This window comes from Wyeomyia smithii, chromosome 1 (assembly GCF_029784165.1).
Source record: "Wyeomyia smithii strain HCP4-BCI-WySm-NY-G18 chromosome 1, ASM2978416v1, whole genome shotgun sequence".
NCBI classification, from domain to species: domain Eukaryota; kingdom Metazoa; phylum Arthropoda; class Insecta; order Diptera; family Culicidae; genus Wyeomyia; species Wyeomyia smithii.
In genome coordinates, this window is record NC_073694.1 from 202,122,978 (window position 1) to 202,139,780 (window position 16,803).

The window sequence follows — 16,803 nt, forward strand, 5'->3', positions numbered from 1 at the left end:
ACCACCCGCCAGATTAACTCAATTTATGTGAAAATTCGAGGGATTTTCAGAAAACTACTATCGGGAATCATCTTTCGCAGTCAACTGCATCACACATATTCATGAACTCCGATATACGTTAAAGAAAATTGAGTTAATCTGACGGGTGGTCCAATATAGGTTTATATAGTAAAGGGGTCCATTATAGGTTAATTTACCCTATAATAATCAGTTTTTGGCTAATAGAGTGTTGACAAGCATTCCCAGCAATTCGGTTTTCGAGAAAAAAACCTTCAGTTTTTGGAATGAACCTTTGTTTTTGCCTGAAATAAACTTTCTTTCGATTCGCTTCTTTAGTGAGCGTCGCAGTAGGCTTTCGCTCGTAAGTATAGGGTAAATTAACCAGTAGTGGACCCCTTTATTTTATTAACCTATAGTGGACCACCTGTCAGATTAACTCAATCTCTTGTAACATAAATCGGAATCAATAAATGTATGTGATGCAGACTGGCTGGGTGTGTTTCCCGGTGAAAGTTTTCTGAAAATCCATCGAGTTTTCGCATAAATTGAGTGAATCTGACGGGTGGTCCACTTAAGGAAGTGGTTCATCCAAGGCGGTTCTACCTAGAACGACCTCTCACATATAAAAATGGTCAAATGAGACTCGCGCATCGAAGAGATGTAGGTAGATCTGCTTCCTTTAGTGGACCACTCAAACTCCTTACACCAAATGACACATTATAAATATACTTTTTATGATTTGTGCTTTGACAACTTCAATGATGTTCTTCATTAGAAATGTCGCAACAGACGTTTTCTATAATATTCTTCATTAAAGCTGTAAAAACTGTCTTTTAATAACAGTCACCTGGTTTACCATGGTCTGTTAAGGTTTTCATAGGAAAAGGCTTTACCAAAAACTGTACTGGCATCACACTTTCCGAGCGAAACTAATCAGATTTTCGATGAACGGGTAGGATAATAGTGTCTTTAAAAGATAAGCAATAAATTTCACTGGAAAAAACACTTAAAATATTGAAAAAATAGTGGCCCAAATAAGGGTGGAAATAATATTGTTTTCCTTATTCCGACATGCTTCATTTCGAACAAGAGCTATCATCGATATAACGCCGCGAATCATAGTTACCATAGTTACCATAAATTTGTTATGATCGTGTTATTATACAAAATTGCTGCTAAAATGGGAAAAACGCCGAAAATTGGTAAAAAATTTGATGATGCAGCTGTTACTGAGTGTCTTCAAGCAACGAAAAGTGGTGTTTCGACTAAAAAACTTGCAGGCGCTACAATGTTCCACGATCCACCGTAATGTTCCGTGCAAGCAGCAAGTGGTCAGGAACACCACGAAGAGGCAAACCAATTGCATTGGCAGCCGCGGAAGAGGATTCAATTGTTCGTTGGATAACTCGGATGGCACGTAAAGGATTCCCTGTTACGAAGTCTAGAAATTCATCTCAGAAAACCCTCGTCATTGGGACTGCAAGATGAAAGCCGGTATGTTTATACAATAGTAAACTTTTATGTTATTCAATGCTATTGCAATATTCCTTGCGACATTTTTCTCACTAACGTGATTCCCGTAAGAGGACTTCATTCACTTCACTCTGTTTTCACCGTGAAGTGACTCCCGTAATGGTACTGTGGGTTCATGAACCTCCATCCAATACTCTCAGTACGTAAGCCAGAGTTAGTTTCATCAGCGGCAGCTACGGTTGAAGAGATATATTATTTAGACCTGGCCCAAATTAGGAAACTGTTGTGGTCCAAATAAGGAAACGGTGGCCCATTAAAGGAAACTGAAGCGATGATTTATTTCTTTTATTATAAGAAAATAAAGGTATTATCTTGTTGTTTTTTATGCAGAAAAGATAATAAACATGTTACTTCATGTTTACAAATGATGAAATACTTAATTCAGTTTAGATATTTACACTTTTTCTTGCAAAATTCGCAGCTACGCTACTAAGTGGTCCATCAAAGGCAGTTACACCCTACACTGTCATTCGTTTGGCGATGTTATTTTGGTCTGATATTGGAGTAAAAATACTATCTGTTGACATAAAAAATAAAAATAGAATAAAACCAAGGACCTTTTTTTTATTTTATTTTAGGTTTGAGAGTTGGCTTGAAAACTAGACAAATAAGAAACAGGTAAACTGCAGAATCCAATTCCAAAACTACTACCAAATTGGGGAACTGATCTCTACCGGTTATACTGTAGGTTACGGTTCCAAATCTAATTGTGGTTGATCAAACGAAATGAGAAATTCGAATTTGTTCCTTAAACATTGTAGCAACGTTACAAAAATCTATAATTTGCATGCATTCCATGTTGTAAACTTGTAAATTTTCAATATAAATAATCTTCAGCAGGCGCCTCTTGCATCTGTATGGTGTAACAAGCCGACTTTAGTCGTTTATATTTGCCATTTTGCATTTCTGTTCTCGCTTTCCTAAATCATCGTTCAAAGCCGGTTTTAGATCGCTGCAGAATTAATTTTTCTTCCTCCAATTCTAAACTACTGCCTTCTAATCCGATTACAGTTGTGCTTCGACCTTTTCGGCGATTTTATTTTCTATGCCGTTTTAGATTTTAGAATCCTTTTAACTGGTTTTCGCTTTTTCAAGGTGTTCGAGGCTTTCCTAAGTCTCTCTTCGCAGGAGGCCTAGAAGTCGAGCCGAATGTGTCATTTTTATGCCATTATTGCCTTAAATACTATTCTATGTTTCGTAAATCGTTTCCTCTGTTTAATGTTTACTATCGTTTACTATCGAAAAGAAATTTCATATTTAAGTTGTTTTATGAATAGCGTTTATTTGCTTCCAAGCATAATTTCTCATTTCTAATGTTTCCAAATAAATGAATTTTTCTCTGGTGCAATCATGCATTAGCCGAAAAAAAAAACACAGAAACATAGTCCTGTTAGTACCTTTTTGTTCCTCTGCAAATTGGAACATGCTCATATTCCCATGGCGGTGCACTTTTAGCATTGGAATACTTTGACTACCGAGCAAGGCCCCAGCTATAAGAACACTTCCGAAATGCAGATGCTTTTTCAACCTCTAGTCAATACTCCGTCCAGCAGTCAGTCAGGAGCAGCGAAAAGTTTTCAAGAGCCTGCGTTTCTACTGTGCCACTTTCGGCAGTCACTTGCCGCCACTTCTTCCACTTAGCGTTAGGGAAATGGTAAAACTTTGGTAGGTGGAAAGCGGGAATTTCCCTAGCAGTTATCTGTTTGCACCTATCTTTGTGTTACGCTGAAATTGCCAAACTCCCGAGTAGTTTCCGACACAGACACAGGGGTAAAATGTATTTTTGTTTCTGAATGGTTGATGGTCGATGGACGTAGCACACCTTTTGGGTCTGTTTGTCTGTGCTCGGGACCGTACATTTGTCTGCCATAATGAAAAGTGGAAACTGTTATAACAATGTTTATAATTATGAAAAAGTGCTCGACATTCGATTTGCTGCTTTCAAAAGTAAAACTTTTCGCGCAACCGGAAACGTCGTCTTGTTTAGCGAGAAAACTTCTACAGCCTAGTGCACCGTCGTCATTTACGTAGAACAAGAAAGTCTTCAACAATTCTGGCCGTAAAAGACTGCTGATGGAATTTGTCTGATTGGGCGAAAGTTACCAGGTACTTACCAATTGGGCATACCACCGACGAAAACATCCGAGTTGGTGGCAAACTTGCCAAACAGAAACTCTTTCCCTCGGGATGTGCGGCTCTGGGAGACGCCGTCCACCGTGAGTGTCGTGTGTTCGTCATTCCGCAGGACCTGAAAGCAGGAAAGAAAGGAAAACTGATTATTGCGTCGAATTCGGAGGGAAAATCGGGACTAATGGGCCCACTAAACTAATCGGCATGAAATTACTGGTTAGCTCTAGTCTTGTTCTGGAATAGGATGCAGCATTTTACAGGGTCAGGAAGTCACTTTACTGTGGCAGCAATTAGTATCACTGGAAGAAAATCATCTAGCTAAGGGGACCATTATTTTTTCCACTCTCTGTACGTTTCTTGCATTAAAGCTTACTTAAGTGGTGGAAAGTGGCACTCAACCAAAGCCAATCAATTCGTCTCATCTCATTTGTGTCCGATGCGAGCCGGAGCGAAGCATGAAATCGACGGTCTCCCGAGGAGAGCGGAACCGGAAGTGAAGATTCCTTGTGTCAACTTTTATTACGAACCGATTAGTGAATGTGATAGCCACCACCAGCTTTGCTTGGTTAATAAACTAACCGTGATAAGATGGTGTGTCTGCAAAATTTTCATACGTTTTTTTAAGAAACTCTTCCTCGAGCGACAGAACATAAACCGAAACATATCGTAACGAGTGACGTATGGAAGAAAAGAATCAATAAAGCCAGTTTTCCCGTTGTCAACTTTTCCTTCCGGCACGGGCGATGCATTAAACTGCTTTCTGCTTGGAAAATTGTTCAAATTATGCTCCTCTTTTCAGCCTCGTTTCTCTGCACCAACCGCGAGAACTGTGTGCCAGGCTTTATACCGGAAGAAGCTTTCCACGGTTTGATACTGTGATGAGATTGCTAATATTGATTGGATTCGAAGCTAATACAACACACGAAGTGCCTTTGAACCCCCCGCGCTTTAGAAAGGAAGGCTCTGCCGCAGAATTCCATTATGTCTCAGTGTGTCTCAGCCGACGCGTTTCGGGCGGGAAATGAATTAATGATGTTCCGATAGCGATCGCGGAAAGTTTTCACCCAAGGAAAGAGCCGCAACATAGCGGCGGAAATTGGCTTTACGCTGCGACGGTGACTTAGCAGCTTGGTGACTGTCGTCGTCGATGCTGTTGATTGTGTTACTCCGGGCGGGCTTCGAAGGATTGAACCGAGCCTCGCCCCGTGTGGTGGGGTTTTTGTGACGATGCCGAGAAGATGCTAAATAAACGATGTGAGGGTGAATTGAGTTTGGGGAACTAAATGAAAATGATTTTTTGAAGATTCTTTTTGCTTTGAATGCTTCAAATACAGAGTTCTGTCTAGATCAGTGCTATTCAATAAGCTGATTCCTGCATGCAATTAGTTTACAGTTTCTGAATCTTCAGTCCAATTCTCTATACAAAATCCAAACTTCCAAAATTTTAAATCCGAAATCTCGATGCCGGATTATGGATTTATTGTTTTCGCTTAATCCAAACTCTATAATCTAAAATGAGAAACTCGAGAATGCCAAATCTAGAATGCAGGTTTGATAATGCACAGTACAATAAACTAGAATCCGTTACTAAATGCTTCTTAAATTCGAAATTCAGAATGTAAAATCTGGACTCCAGCAGCTTTTTCCTAATATAAGCTCCCAGAGTCCTGTATTTTGTAAACAAACTACAAAATTCCAGTTCAAGAACCCACTTTCCAAAACCCGGTTCAAATCTGCAAATCTTCAACTCAAAATCAAAGTTTGAATTTCATTAAACAAAGTCTCACATACACTAAATTTAGTATTCTGAATACTGATGCTAGACAGTAATTTCAGGAGTACATAACCCATAATACGAAATTTGGGATACAAACTTTTGAACCCAACAAATCCTGAATCTAGAAATCCGGATTGGATACTAAAATCCAAAATGAATTTCAAATTATAGATTTTCAATTCTAGTCTCCGGAATTTGTGATCAAAAATTTGGAATTCAGTCTGAAATCTAGCCACTACCCTGATAATGAAAGAGAGAATCAGTTTTTTAAGTTCTTCATTTCTGAATTCCGAATAATTCATGTATGAGGATCCAGAATGTCGACTCCGAATTTTGAATCAAATTAAGAAAAGAAAAAATCAAAATTTGTAATAGATAAATTTATCATTGGAAACCATAGATCAAAATAAAAAATTTGTTTATATTACGAATCCAAAAGCAAAGAGAAACTCATACCCGGATTCAAGATTAGAAAGTCGAGAATTCTAGATCAATGTCAAGAGTAAGAGAATTGAAAATTCAAAGTCTATTTGAAAATCCAAATCTTAAATGAAGCAAAATTTAAAAATTCTCAATCCAAAATTCAAAATCCCACACAGCAAATTTACATTATGGAATCCAGAGTCATAAATTTAGAATCTGGAAACCGTATCTTACATACTAAAATTCAAAAGCAAAATTTTATATCTAGAATCCAACTTCCAGAAATCAACATTTAGAAAGCAAGATTTAAGAAACCATCCAGAACCAGGAATTAAAACTCTAAGGTCACGAGTGAAACACACCAAAATTCATAATTATGAACCCAAAACTTCAGTTGAAAGCTGTTATCCGGAATGTAAAATTACCCTTATTCAGAACCAAAATTCCGGAAAAAAAAATCAAAAATCGCGCTGAAATTTTGGAGCACAAAATCTGAATGTGTAGATCTAAAATCGAAAAATCACAAGAAGGTTGTATGCAAAGCCACGACCGCAAGTTTGAAGTAGAATACTTTTACAAGAAAGATAACCGGCTGCTTGCGTGTCAGTCATTTTTTCTAGTAAATAAACGTTGACCGTTCATTGGCAGTATTGTAATTTCTTTTTGTCTGATATTTTGAATGAAGTTCATTGAATATTTTTAAATTTTGTGCAAATGAAAAGTTGAAGTGCTGCCGAATTGTAATATGCACATTTAATACGACATCATTAAACGGGAACGGAACAAAGGCTACGGTTATGCAGAACGCGAATGCCGGCGCGATGCGATTCGCCTTACCGTGGTGAAATGTACAGCTCTTTTTAAGGCGAAGTAGAGCTATACATATCAACAGATTTCGTCTTGCCGAATCGCATCGCGCCGTTATTTGCGTTCTGCATGACCGTAGCCAAACACTAAGCGACGCAGACACGTAAGAATAGTCAGAGTATGCATGTAGATGAAGATAATTAACTTTGGATTAAAGCGCAAAACGAGAAAATATTAACCCTTCAAATAATCATTTGTGTTCTTCAAATTTCAGTTGTTCAATTTAATATCCGATGAAATGTTTGTTCATTATCTGATGAAGCTCTTATATAGGCCAAATGATGCATTCCCAATTTACTAGGTCCATAACTCTGCCGACCGTGCTTGGGAAAGCGCGGTATAACTACCAATCAGAGGTCGAATTTTGTGTTTTGACAAGGCTTAAGAGTTTTCAATAGTACAATAGTTCGAATGGTAAAATTGCAATTTCATGCATTTGGTAGGAATCTTAGGAGATTTTCCAATCGATTGCTGCAAAAACGAAGGAAATCCATCGAAAACTAACCGATTTATTAGCATTTGAAATTTTTCTCACTTTTAGATTTTCATTTCACATCCCTATGTAGCCGAACTTCCTGAGAGAAGTATTCTAAATCAAAATTAAATCTTCATTAATTCATTTGTTGTCCTTATAAGGACAATTGTTCAATTTATCATAGGATGTAGTGTTTATCTTACATCTCTGTGTGACCTTGATAGTGAGGACTAAGGCGCACGGTCAACACAATGAGAAAGGTGTTTTCACATTGAAAACTAGACACGGCTTTACTGGAGGAAGTGTTGGCAAATGCATCTACCGCTAATACCACCGCTATTATACGAAAGCGCGTCGTTTCATGTGGGGAATATCAACAACGAAAAATGACGCGCGTCTAACTAAGCATAACCCGAACTGTTTCGCCGTGCTGCTCCCATTTACCTTTACATCGGCCTCAGGGAAGTACCGGCTGCATCTGCATCTACCGCTGAGGCTGTCACTATACTGCTATTGGTACCAAAAGCTATTAACTCTTCAAATAAGTGTTTTATTTGTTCTCAAAAGAACAATTGCTCAGTTCAAAATCGGATTTACGCAATCGCATCTCTGTAATATTACCGACAATAATGTTCTTATGAACGAAATGATACAACTTTCCCATTAGGCCTCTGCCATAATAGACGCGAAAAGCGACGCGAACCGATTCGCTCGGCTGTAGGTTAATGTACAGCCATCAGTAGAGCTGTACATCAACCTGCGGCCGAGCGAATCGGTTCGCGCCGCTTTTCGCGTCTACTATGGCAGAGGCCTCAGAGAAAGTTGCTGGCTGATGTATTCACTTCATGCAAGCCTGCTGCTGATGCTTTCCGCTACCACACTGAAACAGCATTTTAGTGAAGGGAGTGTCGTTGCATCAGCTGACCCTGCTACTATCGATGCTGATATACCCGCTGCAACAGCTACGCTATGCATAGCCATGCCACAGTTGTGGCCGCTATACGCTGGCCCAACTGCTGAGCAACTGCAACGCTATCCGTAGCCATGCCACAGTTGTGGCCGCTATCCGCCATCGATGGTACCCACTGCTTGCTCCCGCTGCTGCTAAGGGAGGACTGCTGTCGTCGCTGTTCAGAACTATTATGAGCGACTCCGGCTGAAACAGGCTCTTATATAGGGATGAAAATAGGGATGAATTATTTTTCGTACGTGGTGGAATGACATAACTTGAAAAATATGTGTGACTTCATACTGGCTCAGAGCGATCATTTGATAAGCTCCACCTCTTTTTTCAGTTTCTAAAGTTTTTCCTCAGTTTCGTAGCACGGATGCACAAAAATGATTTCTTGTGAACATTCTGTCGAGCCGGACCGATAGCACTCTCATTGAAGCAACAAAATAACATGTTTTGTGTCGTGTTGTGCAGCTTGGTTGAAGAAAATGTTCCCGTCCCCGTGTCGCATGTAAACAGATTATTGCGTTCAGTAGACAGTAGATAGTGTATCCAGCGATGGTGCTCTCACACATGCAACGGTTTTAACCCGTATCTTATTGCGGTTTGTAACATCAAGCGCTTTCGTTTGCTCGCTGTTGCGTGTTGCATCATGTTGCAACTTGGCAGCTGGGAGACGACGAAATTCTGTTTATGCTGATTGATTGAATCGACTTCATATTAGCTCTGCATAGTCGAACTAACTGCTTTTGTGAATGCGTACTAACAGGGCAGTTCATTATTCAATGTCGGTTATGCTGATCGCAGCCTTTGCGCTGTCCCTACAGTGGGGGGTTGGCATCCCGCACAGAATGTCTGCCTGTGTTGATGCCAGAAAATTATTAACCTTCAATTATTATTTTATTTGCCTTGAAAAAAGCATGTTGCGGTTCAAAATCGGTTGCTAAATACAACCTTTGAGCTGCCCTAACATTGGGGGAATTAAGATACACGGACAACATGCACTGTGGAAGCTATTTCACATTCAGTAAATTAGACGGGTGCGACAAATTTAAATTGCTAGGATGCAACACAGAACGCTTGCTTGCGTTGACAAAAATTATTAACTTTCAATGACTTGTTTATTTGCCTTGTCAAAGGCATTTTCATTTCCGAAATTGGATTTCCTGATGGCAATCTTCATGCTGCCCCAACACGGGGGAATAATGGCTGTCTGGCGACACACACTGAGAAAAACCGCGCTGCTCCTGAGACGTGGTGACCAATCACAGGGCTAGTGCTGCTGTTAAGGAAGGACGACTGCTGTTGTCGCTGTCTAGAACTATTATGAGCGGCTCCGGCTGAAACAGGCTCTTATATAGGCCAAATAGCATGTTTTCAATTGCAAGGTATATGATCCTGTCGACCGTGCTTGGGAAGCAAGCATATAACGACCAATCAGAGGTCGAATTTTTCGTTTTGACAAGGCTTGACTATTTTCAATAGTACAATTGTGTGAATAATAAAATTACAATTATCTTAATTTGGGAAGAATCTTAGAAGATTTTCCAATCTATTGCTGCAAGAACGAAGGAAATCCATCGAATACTAACCGATTTATTAGCATTTGAAATTGGACATATTTTTCACTTTTTTCGGTTTTAGATTTTCATTTCACATCCCTATGAAGCCGAACTTTCTGAGAGAAGTATTCTACTTCAAAAAGAAATCCTAAACCCTAAGCTCCAAATTTGATTTCACAACCCTTTATCCAAAATTCAGGATCCGAATCCGACAAATCCTGAATCTGGAAACTCGAATTTGATATCCGAATCAAATAATTTGCAACTTTTACGGTTGAAACAGCAGCACTGTTTGTCCATTCAGTTAAGCATACAAGCTTTTATACAAGTCTTCATGTGCGAGCTTTAGAAGCTCTACGTGAACCTCGTTTTTTACCACTTGACGTTTCTTTTGTTTATTATCTTTAATTTATCAAGTATCGTACTGTATCAAATTTCGAACACTTAAGCGTTGAACATTAATCATCTTTCAACGCCTGCTTATTTCTTGGAAGCGGTTCTACAGTAAAGAACTGTTCATCGGTGGGTGAGGGTCATTCCAAGAAACGAAATGATTTATAATAATCAATTTTTTTATTACACCAGCTATAATAAATTGATTTTTTATGAATCTAGTTTCAGAATCACGTATCCAAAATGCAGTAATGAAAACCTGAGCAGAATGCATTAATCCAGGACTTGAAGTCGATTGGATAATCCAATACCCAAAATCAGGAATCCCTTATTCGAAATCTAGAATTAGGCACTGAAACCCCAAAAAATGTACTCCCGAATTTATGATTCCAGAAAGCAATTTGATAATCAGGAATCCAGGATACATATCCAGAATAAAGAGACTAAACTTAAAAATTCGGTGTCCAGACTCCAAATTTCTGAAATCAGCGATCAGAGAGTAAAATTCATAATCTATGGTTAAGAACTAAAATTCCAAGATCAACAAAAAAATCCCAATTAAAATTCATAGTTAAGGACTCAGAACTTAAGTTAAAAACAGACAAAAATCCAGAATTCGAATTCCAGAGCCTAAATTTTGGACACAAAATCTGGAATCTAAACCTGCAATCGGAAAGAAAATCTCACATCCCAAACCCTAGATTTGATTTTATGCTATAATATCAAGAGCCCTTAATCCCTAATCCATAAATTTATGGTCCAAAACTGGCGAGCTTTGCATCTAGGAATCAGAAGTTCAAAATAAATACTCAATTACAGATTCTAAAATTATACGGAGGCTGTAATCAAAGAATTCAGGTTAAAAAGACCAGATTCCGAACACCCGAATCCTTAACTCAGAAACCAGTAATTCTCGATCAATAACTATATTCCGGAACCTTAAACGCAAAAAATTATGCATCTTGAATTTAAACTCGCTGTGCAATGCTCTGAGCGAAATTTCAACTCATTCGGACATGATTTAGCGCTCAAAGTTGTGATTTTTCGACCCTCATAAAATCCTCACAAGAAATCGAGAAAATCGAAATTTTTTTTCGATGCTAGATGACTTAAAAATGCATAAAACGTCGAGATCTATTTTATTATCTCGAAAACATTATTTTGACCGCAATAAAAATGATCAAAATATTTTTTTTTTTTGTGGATATTACCCCTTAAGTCCCAAAAGTTCGATTTTCGGTCAAAATATTTTTTTGGAGATAACACCAGATCTCGACGTTTTATGCATTTTTAAGTCATTTGAAATTGAAAAAAAAATTGTTTTTCTCGATTTCTGAAGGCCGAAATTCACAACTTTGAGCGCTTTGAGGCACCCTTTAATCATGTCCGATTCCGCTGAAATTTTGCACAGATCATTTTTTTGGGCCAATGAACAAAATGTACATGGTTGGTTTTTGTAATTCGAAAATTTATTAAAAAATTTTTCCATAAAATCATTGCTACTTTACTATAGGCGATGCGATCATTCACCGCATCAGCATGAAAAGTGACCGCACCGAGTCGGATAAAGAAATGGCAATCTAGTAAAATGGCAACCTTGTCAAAGTCTGCAATCCGACACACACAATCTAAAACTAAAATGCGAAACGTTCATTCCAACATCTGAATAAACAATGAACAGAAGTCTGAAACTCTTGTTACCGCATCGTGGATTTTGTAGTTTTAATTTCGGATTTTGACGTAGCACTACGTCTTTCTTCACTATACTGGGGTACATTATGTGATGTGACGTTTATGGTTTCTGGCCTTTAGAAGGCGTTTTCAACGATTTTGAAGTCAATTTGGGATCATTTACTTTTTTGGTGTTTTCTGGCCTTTAGAAGGCGTTATCGGCGATTCTGAGCTCAATTTGGGATTATTTTCTTTATTGGCGTTTTCTGGCCTTTAGAAGGCGTTTTCGGCGATTCTGAGCTTAATTCGGGATCATTTCCTTTTTTGGCGTTTTCTGGCCTTTAGAAGGCGTTTTCGACAATTCTAAGCTCAATTTGGGATCATTTTCTATTTCGGCGTTTTCTGGCCTTTAGTAGGCGTTTTCGGCGATTCTGAGCTCAATTTGGGATCATTTTCTTTTTTGGCGTTTTCTGGCTTTTAGAAGGCGTTTTCGACGAATCTGTGCTCAATTTGGGATTATTTTCTTTTTTGGCGTTTCAATGAACCACATAAATTTTTCTAACGCAGACAAATCTGACAATTCTCGATCAATATCTGATAGGTTTGCCACCTGACATTGGTATCTTGCCCAGAGATTCTCGTAGTAGGGAATTAGAGGGGGATGAAATTTTCATTGTATAACTAGTAAACTAATGTATACATTAGCTAACATTATATAGTAAATATTGGAACAAACCTAGTACATTTCTTTGCCCATAAAAAACTCACTGGCCCGGAGACTCGAAGGTCAACTTCCGGTTGCGGAGACATCGGGTGAGACGTTGAAAGCGAAATTTATGCATCCAAAATAAAATTGTTTTGAGAACTCAACATCCAGAATCAGGAGTCATATATTTAAAATTTAGACTGAAGCTTAAAAAATGAAAAATCCTGATCCCAGTCACCATAATTTATTTAAATCCCAGAATCCAGAATTTGAAAGTTATATCTTAAAATTAGAATTTTCGGAATGCAGAACTCAAAATCCAGAATCCAAATTCCAGAAATCAGTATTCTAACATCATCCCCACTACTCAAGTCAAAAATTCAAATTTTTAGAATGTGGATTTAAGATTTAATTAACCAAAAATTCCTGAATTAAGAGTCACTAAATCCACAATTCGAGTCAATAGTCTGAATTTGGGAACACAAAACTGTGAATTTTATAAGTAAAGTGTTCAATATGAATAAAAATAAATCTACACGACACACCTAATTTTTTTGGATGCAATTTGGAGGATTTGCCCAAAAACGCGTTTTACTGATTAAATTCAAGATGGCTCCCATAATTTGAACGCTTTATATGAAAATCACTTGTTGTTTTCTGCATCATGACGACATTAAATTTTCACTTTTCTAAAAACTTATCGACCCCTTGGCGAACGAGGGGTCCGCTAACTGGAACGAATTTAAGTGCAGTTGTGATTTATTTACTGCGCTTAAATAAACCAAAACAACATAAACAATTTTTAAAGACCTCGCGTCACTAGTAACCTGGTTTCAGCCTCAATTGTCAACCTGTAATCTTAACACCTAGGTCTAAAGGTCCAGTTTCCAAGCTACCGAATAAAAAATCCAGAACGCATAAATCAGCAAATAAAAACCGAGATCCGGAAATCAAGAATTCAAAATGCAGAATGCAGGACTCATGAATCTACAGTTCAGAATAAAACATGGAAAATCTGAAATCATCATCCCAGACGCTAATTTAATGTTCTGAAATCCGGAATCCAGATCTAAAAATGTGATTTTTAAAATGCAGAATAGAAAATTCAGAATCTCAATTCTAGAAATCAGTATATTTAACAAGCAGGATTTGAAACCTGAAAATCAAAATGATTAATCAGAATTCCAAGATCATCCCCATTACTCAAGTCATAAACTTTTCAAGAGCATGTAGCGTAGAATGTGTTATTTTGAACGGAATTTGTAATTCAAAAACTTGCACTTAATATTAAAAACGTGGCTGAAATTTTGAATCCACCAACCAGAATACAGTAATTAACAAATCCCAATCTAATAAAACCTAATTCAGAATAAAAACCAGAATCAGTTATAGAAGTATTTAAATCGAGAATTTCGAATACACAATGAAAACTCAGTTCAATTACGAAAAACGAAACATAACGCCCACCAGCGGACATTATGTTTTGTTTGAGTTACACGAAACGAAATGCGCAATGTCACCCCCGATTCCAAAATTTAGAATGAGGAATCTTGAGCTCAGAGCTCGGGATAAAAAAATATCCTGGAAACAGAAATTCACAAAATGTGGATTCCGAAATTTAGAAACCGTCTACCGACCAATCTTGAATTTAGAAACCCAAATTTGATATCCAAAATCCAGAATGAACTCTGACGATAAATTTCGAATTCCAGTCCCTGGAATATGTAATCTAAAATCTTGCACTCAGAATGGAAAAAAATTAACTGGAATTCAGAATACATAAGTACATAATTTTAGAACTGTGGAATAAAGAATTGAGATTATGAGTTCATCGGTCAATAAAAACCTAGATCCAGTATCGGGAGTCCAAAATGTAAAACTGAGAATTCTTGATCAATGTCCAGAACCCTTAACATTGGATCTGGAATTTGCAATTTTGAAGTTAAAATCTACAAGTCTAAGTTCGAAATTTGTGATTCTTGACTCCAACATTATATTCTGGAATCCAGATTCTGAAATCCAGGGTACGGAAACCATACTTAAAAATCCTAAATTTAGAATACAAAATTCAAAATCCTGAATTCTGGAACCAATACTCAGAATGCAGGATTCGGGATCGTATGTCTGCAATTCGAAAGATGCGACATGATTATCCAACCTGTGGAATGAACTAAAGTCTAAATTTATAAATTGTAAATCTCGATTCATGGATTTTGAAGTTTTAATTTCGGATTCTTAAAAAATAGATCTAAAATAGTGTCTAAAATCACGATTGCATAACTCAAAACCCCAGAAGAGGGAATTCTGAATTGACTGTACATTAAGATGAAATCCCTTACTTTAAACAAATTGAAATTTCAGTCTCCAGAATCGGAATCCAATAATTGAGTTTTAAAAACACAGAATGCAAAATATGAAGTTTGAAAAACCCTAAATTTGGAATCCTGAATACAGATTCTATACATTCATATCGAGAGTCCACAATTTTAAATCCAAAGTCTAGAGCCCGATATTCAGAGTTCCAATCTTGAATTCGAACGTTCAGATGCTAAGTTCTAGTGTAAACAAAATATGAAATTAGAAATCATTTCGAGTTCTCGAATCCTGAATTCCACATAGTATTAAAAATCTTAAATAAACTGAAACTTGAAACAAGAAATGGATAATCTCAATTTGTAATGGAAAAATTCATGAACTTCTGATAATTGGAAAAATGGAAATTCAGCTTACAGTTTCGAGATTTTGAAATTTACAAACTGAAATTCGAAACTCTTACCTTTAAAATCAATAATCTAGGATCTGAAACTTGAAGTTTCCAAACATCGTATGTACAATAAATGCGAAAAAATATTATAACCAACATAACACAGTTTAGAATGTTCAGTTAGAAGTTGTAAATCCGAAACTAGTAAAATAAAGCGAAAATTGCAGTTTCGGAAGCAGAATACGGTAAACCAAAATTCGTTTTAAAATTCGATGTGCATTTTTTTTTTCAAATTTGTAATATATACTGCCAAATGAATGCGAAAGCTTCCCTTTCTTTTAATAATATTGAACCCAGTTTTTGTTTCATCGAGAGCAAAAAAATTATATACTCCCCAAAACATCTTCCTTACATTGCAGTAGAACTCCACAAAACGTAGTTTAATTAAAATACACCCACGAAGTGCTTTCCCTGCTCAATGCCGTACGCGGCATCCGGCTTGAGACCGGCACAGAAAGATGCATGCCGGAAACCCACCCTAAATGGTTTTTTCCTTTTTCGTTGCTATCGTGTACCGAACCCAATATTATCGAGGTGCAAAATTACTATCCGAACCGCCGAACGTCACATTCATCCCGGCTTCGAACGGTACACCGGGACCGGGCAGCAAATCAAGCAAAAAGTGGTAATTTTCGGTAGTAAATTGAAATCTCTTGTTTTTATTTCCATCCTGTTTGGCACTAAATGCAAACAGACAGGAAGGAGGTAAACAGCCTGCGGGCGAAAATTCCGAAACCGGTAAAAACTGTTCCGCGTATCGAACCGTGCACGTGATCCGAGTCGATAAAGATGTGCGCCTTCTCACCACTCCACTGGGACCCACTTTCCTACCGATCGGATACCATCTTGCTTCGGGCGCTGGAATGTTGTTGCCACGTTCCGTCGCGCGTTTATTCGAACGAGTCTCTGCCAGTAGCCAAAGCAGGTAGCAACAGCAATGGATGGGAGGGGCTTTGATGTATTTTAAATTGCCACCGCTCCCGCCGAAAATGGGTCTACTTAGCCCCGAATGACGACTGTGAATGTGTTGGCGGACGAATTTTGGCTCAGTCAGCCCCGACCCGACACAGGCCCAGGTGAGTTTTGCTCGCTGTTAACCACAAGACCGACAGCACCGGAGATTGAATGCGAAGCATGACGTCATCGGAAATGTTGTTGTGTCCTTCTGGCGGGGTCAAATTTTGTGAAGGATGGAAAGCTTATTAGAGGGAACATTGTGCTTTACAGGCTATTTTGAATCTATCAATGTTCTTATCAATTCGTAGTGAATTTCATAAATTTCTTTAATTCTGTGGAAATTGAACATTTTCAGTTTTGCTGTAAAATTTTGTTTAGACGGTGGTGACGATGAAAGTCCAGAGGAATAATGAAGTGCATCACAGAAAGCGTGGAGGTGTTTAATTTTAGACAGTTTCGCTACAATCGATAATTATTTTGCTAACCGTGAGAAGGTACATAAGCCAGTTGAAAATCACTGGAATAATGCAATTCTGGAGCGATTTTCATTTATTATTTATTAACAGATAGAGAAATTTGATTACAATACCCGT

General features: G+C 37.8%; 1 protein-coding gene and 1 long non-coding RNA gene across 12 annotated transcripts in view; one reads left to right on the top strand and one right to left on the bottom strand.

Annotated features, from left to right (window-relative positions):
• LOC129718570 (neurexin-1b) overlaps positions 1 to 16,803 on the bottom strand; it is a 265,446-nt gene that overhangs the window by 215,863 nt on the left and 32,780 nt on the right. For all 11 annotated transcript variants that reach the window (XM_055669463.1, XM_055669464.1, XM_055669462.1 and 8 more), the window contains exon 3: positions 3,648 to 3,781. In XM_055669463.1, the coding sequence (XP_055525438.1) occupies positions 3,648 to 3,781 (134 nt within the window). The remainder of the gene's footprint in view (positions 1 to 3,647; positions 3,782 to 16,803) is intronic.
• LOC129718572 (uncharacterized) overlaps positions 1 to 16,803 on the top strand; it is a 120,562-nt gene that overhangs the window by 70,311 nt on the left and 33,448 nt on the right. The gene's annotated exons all lie outside the window — the stretch shown is intronic.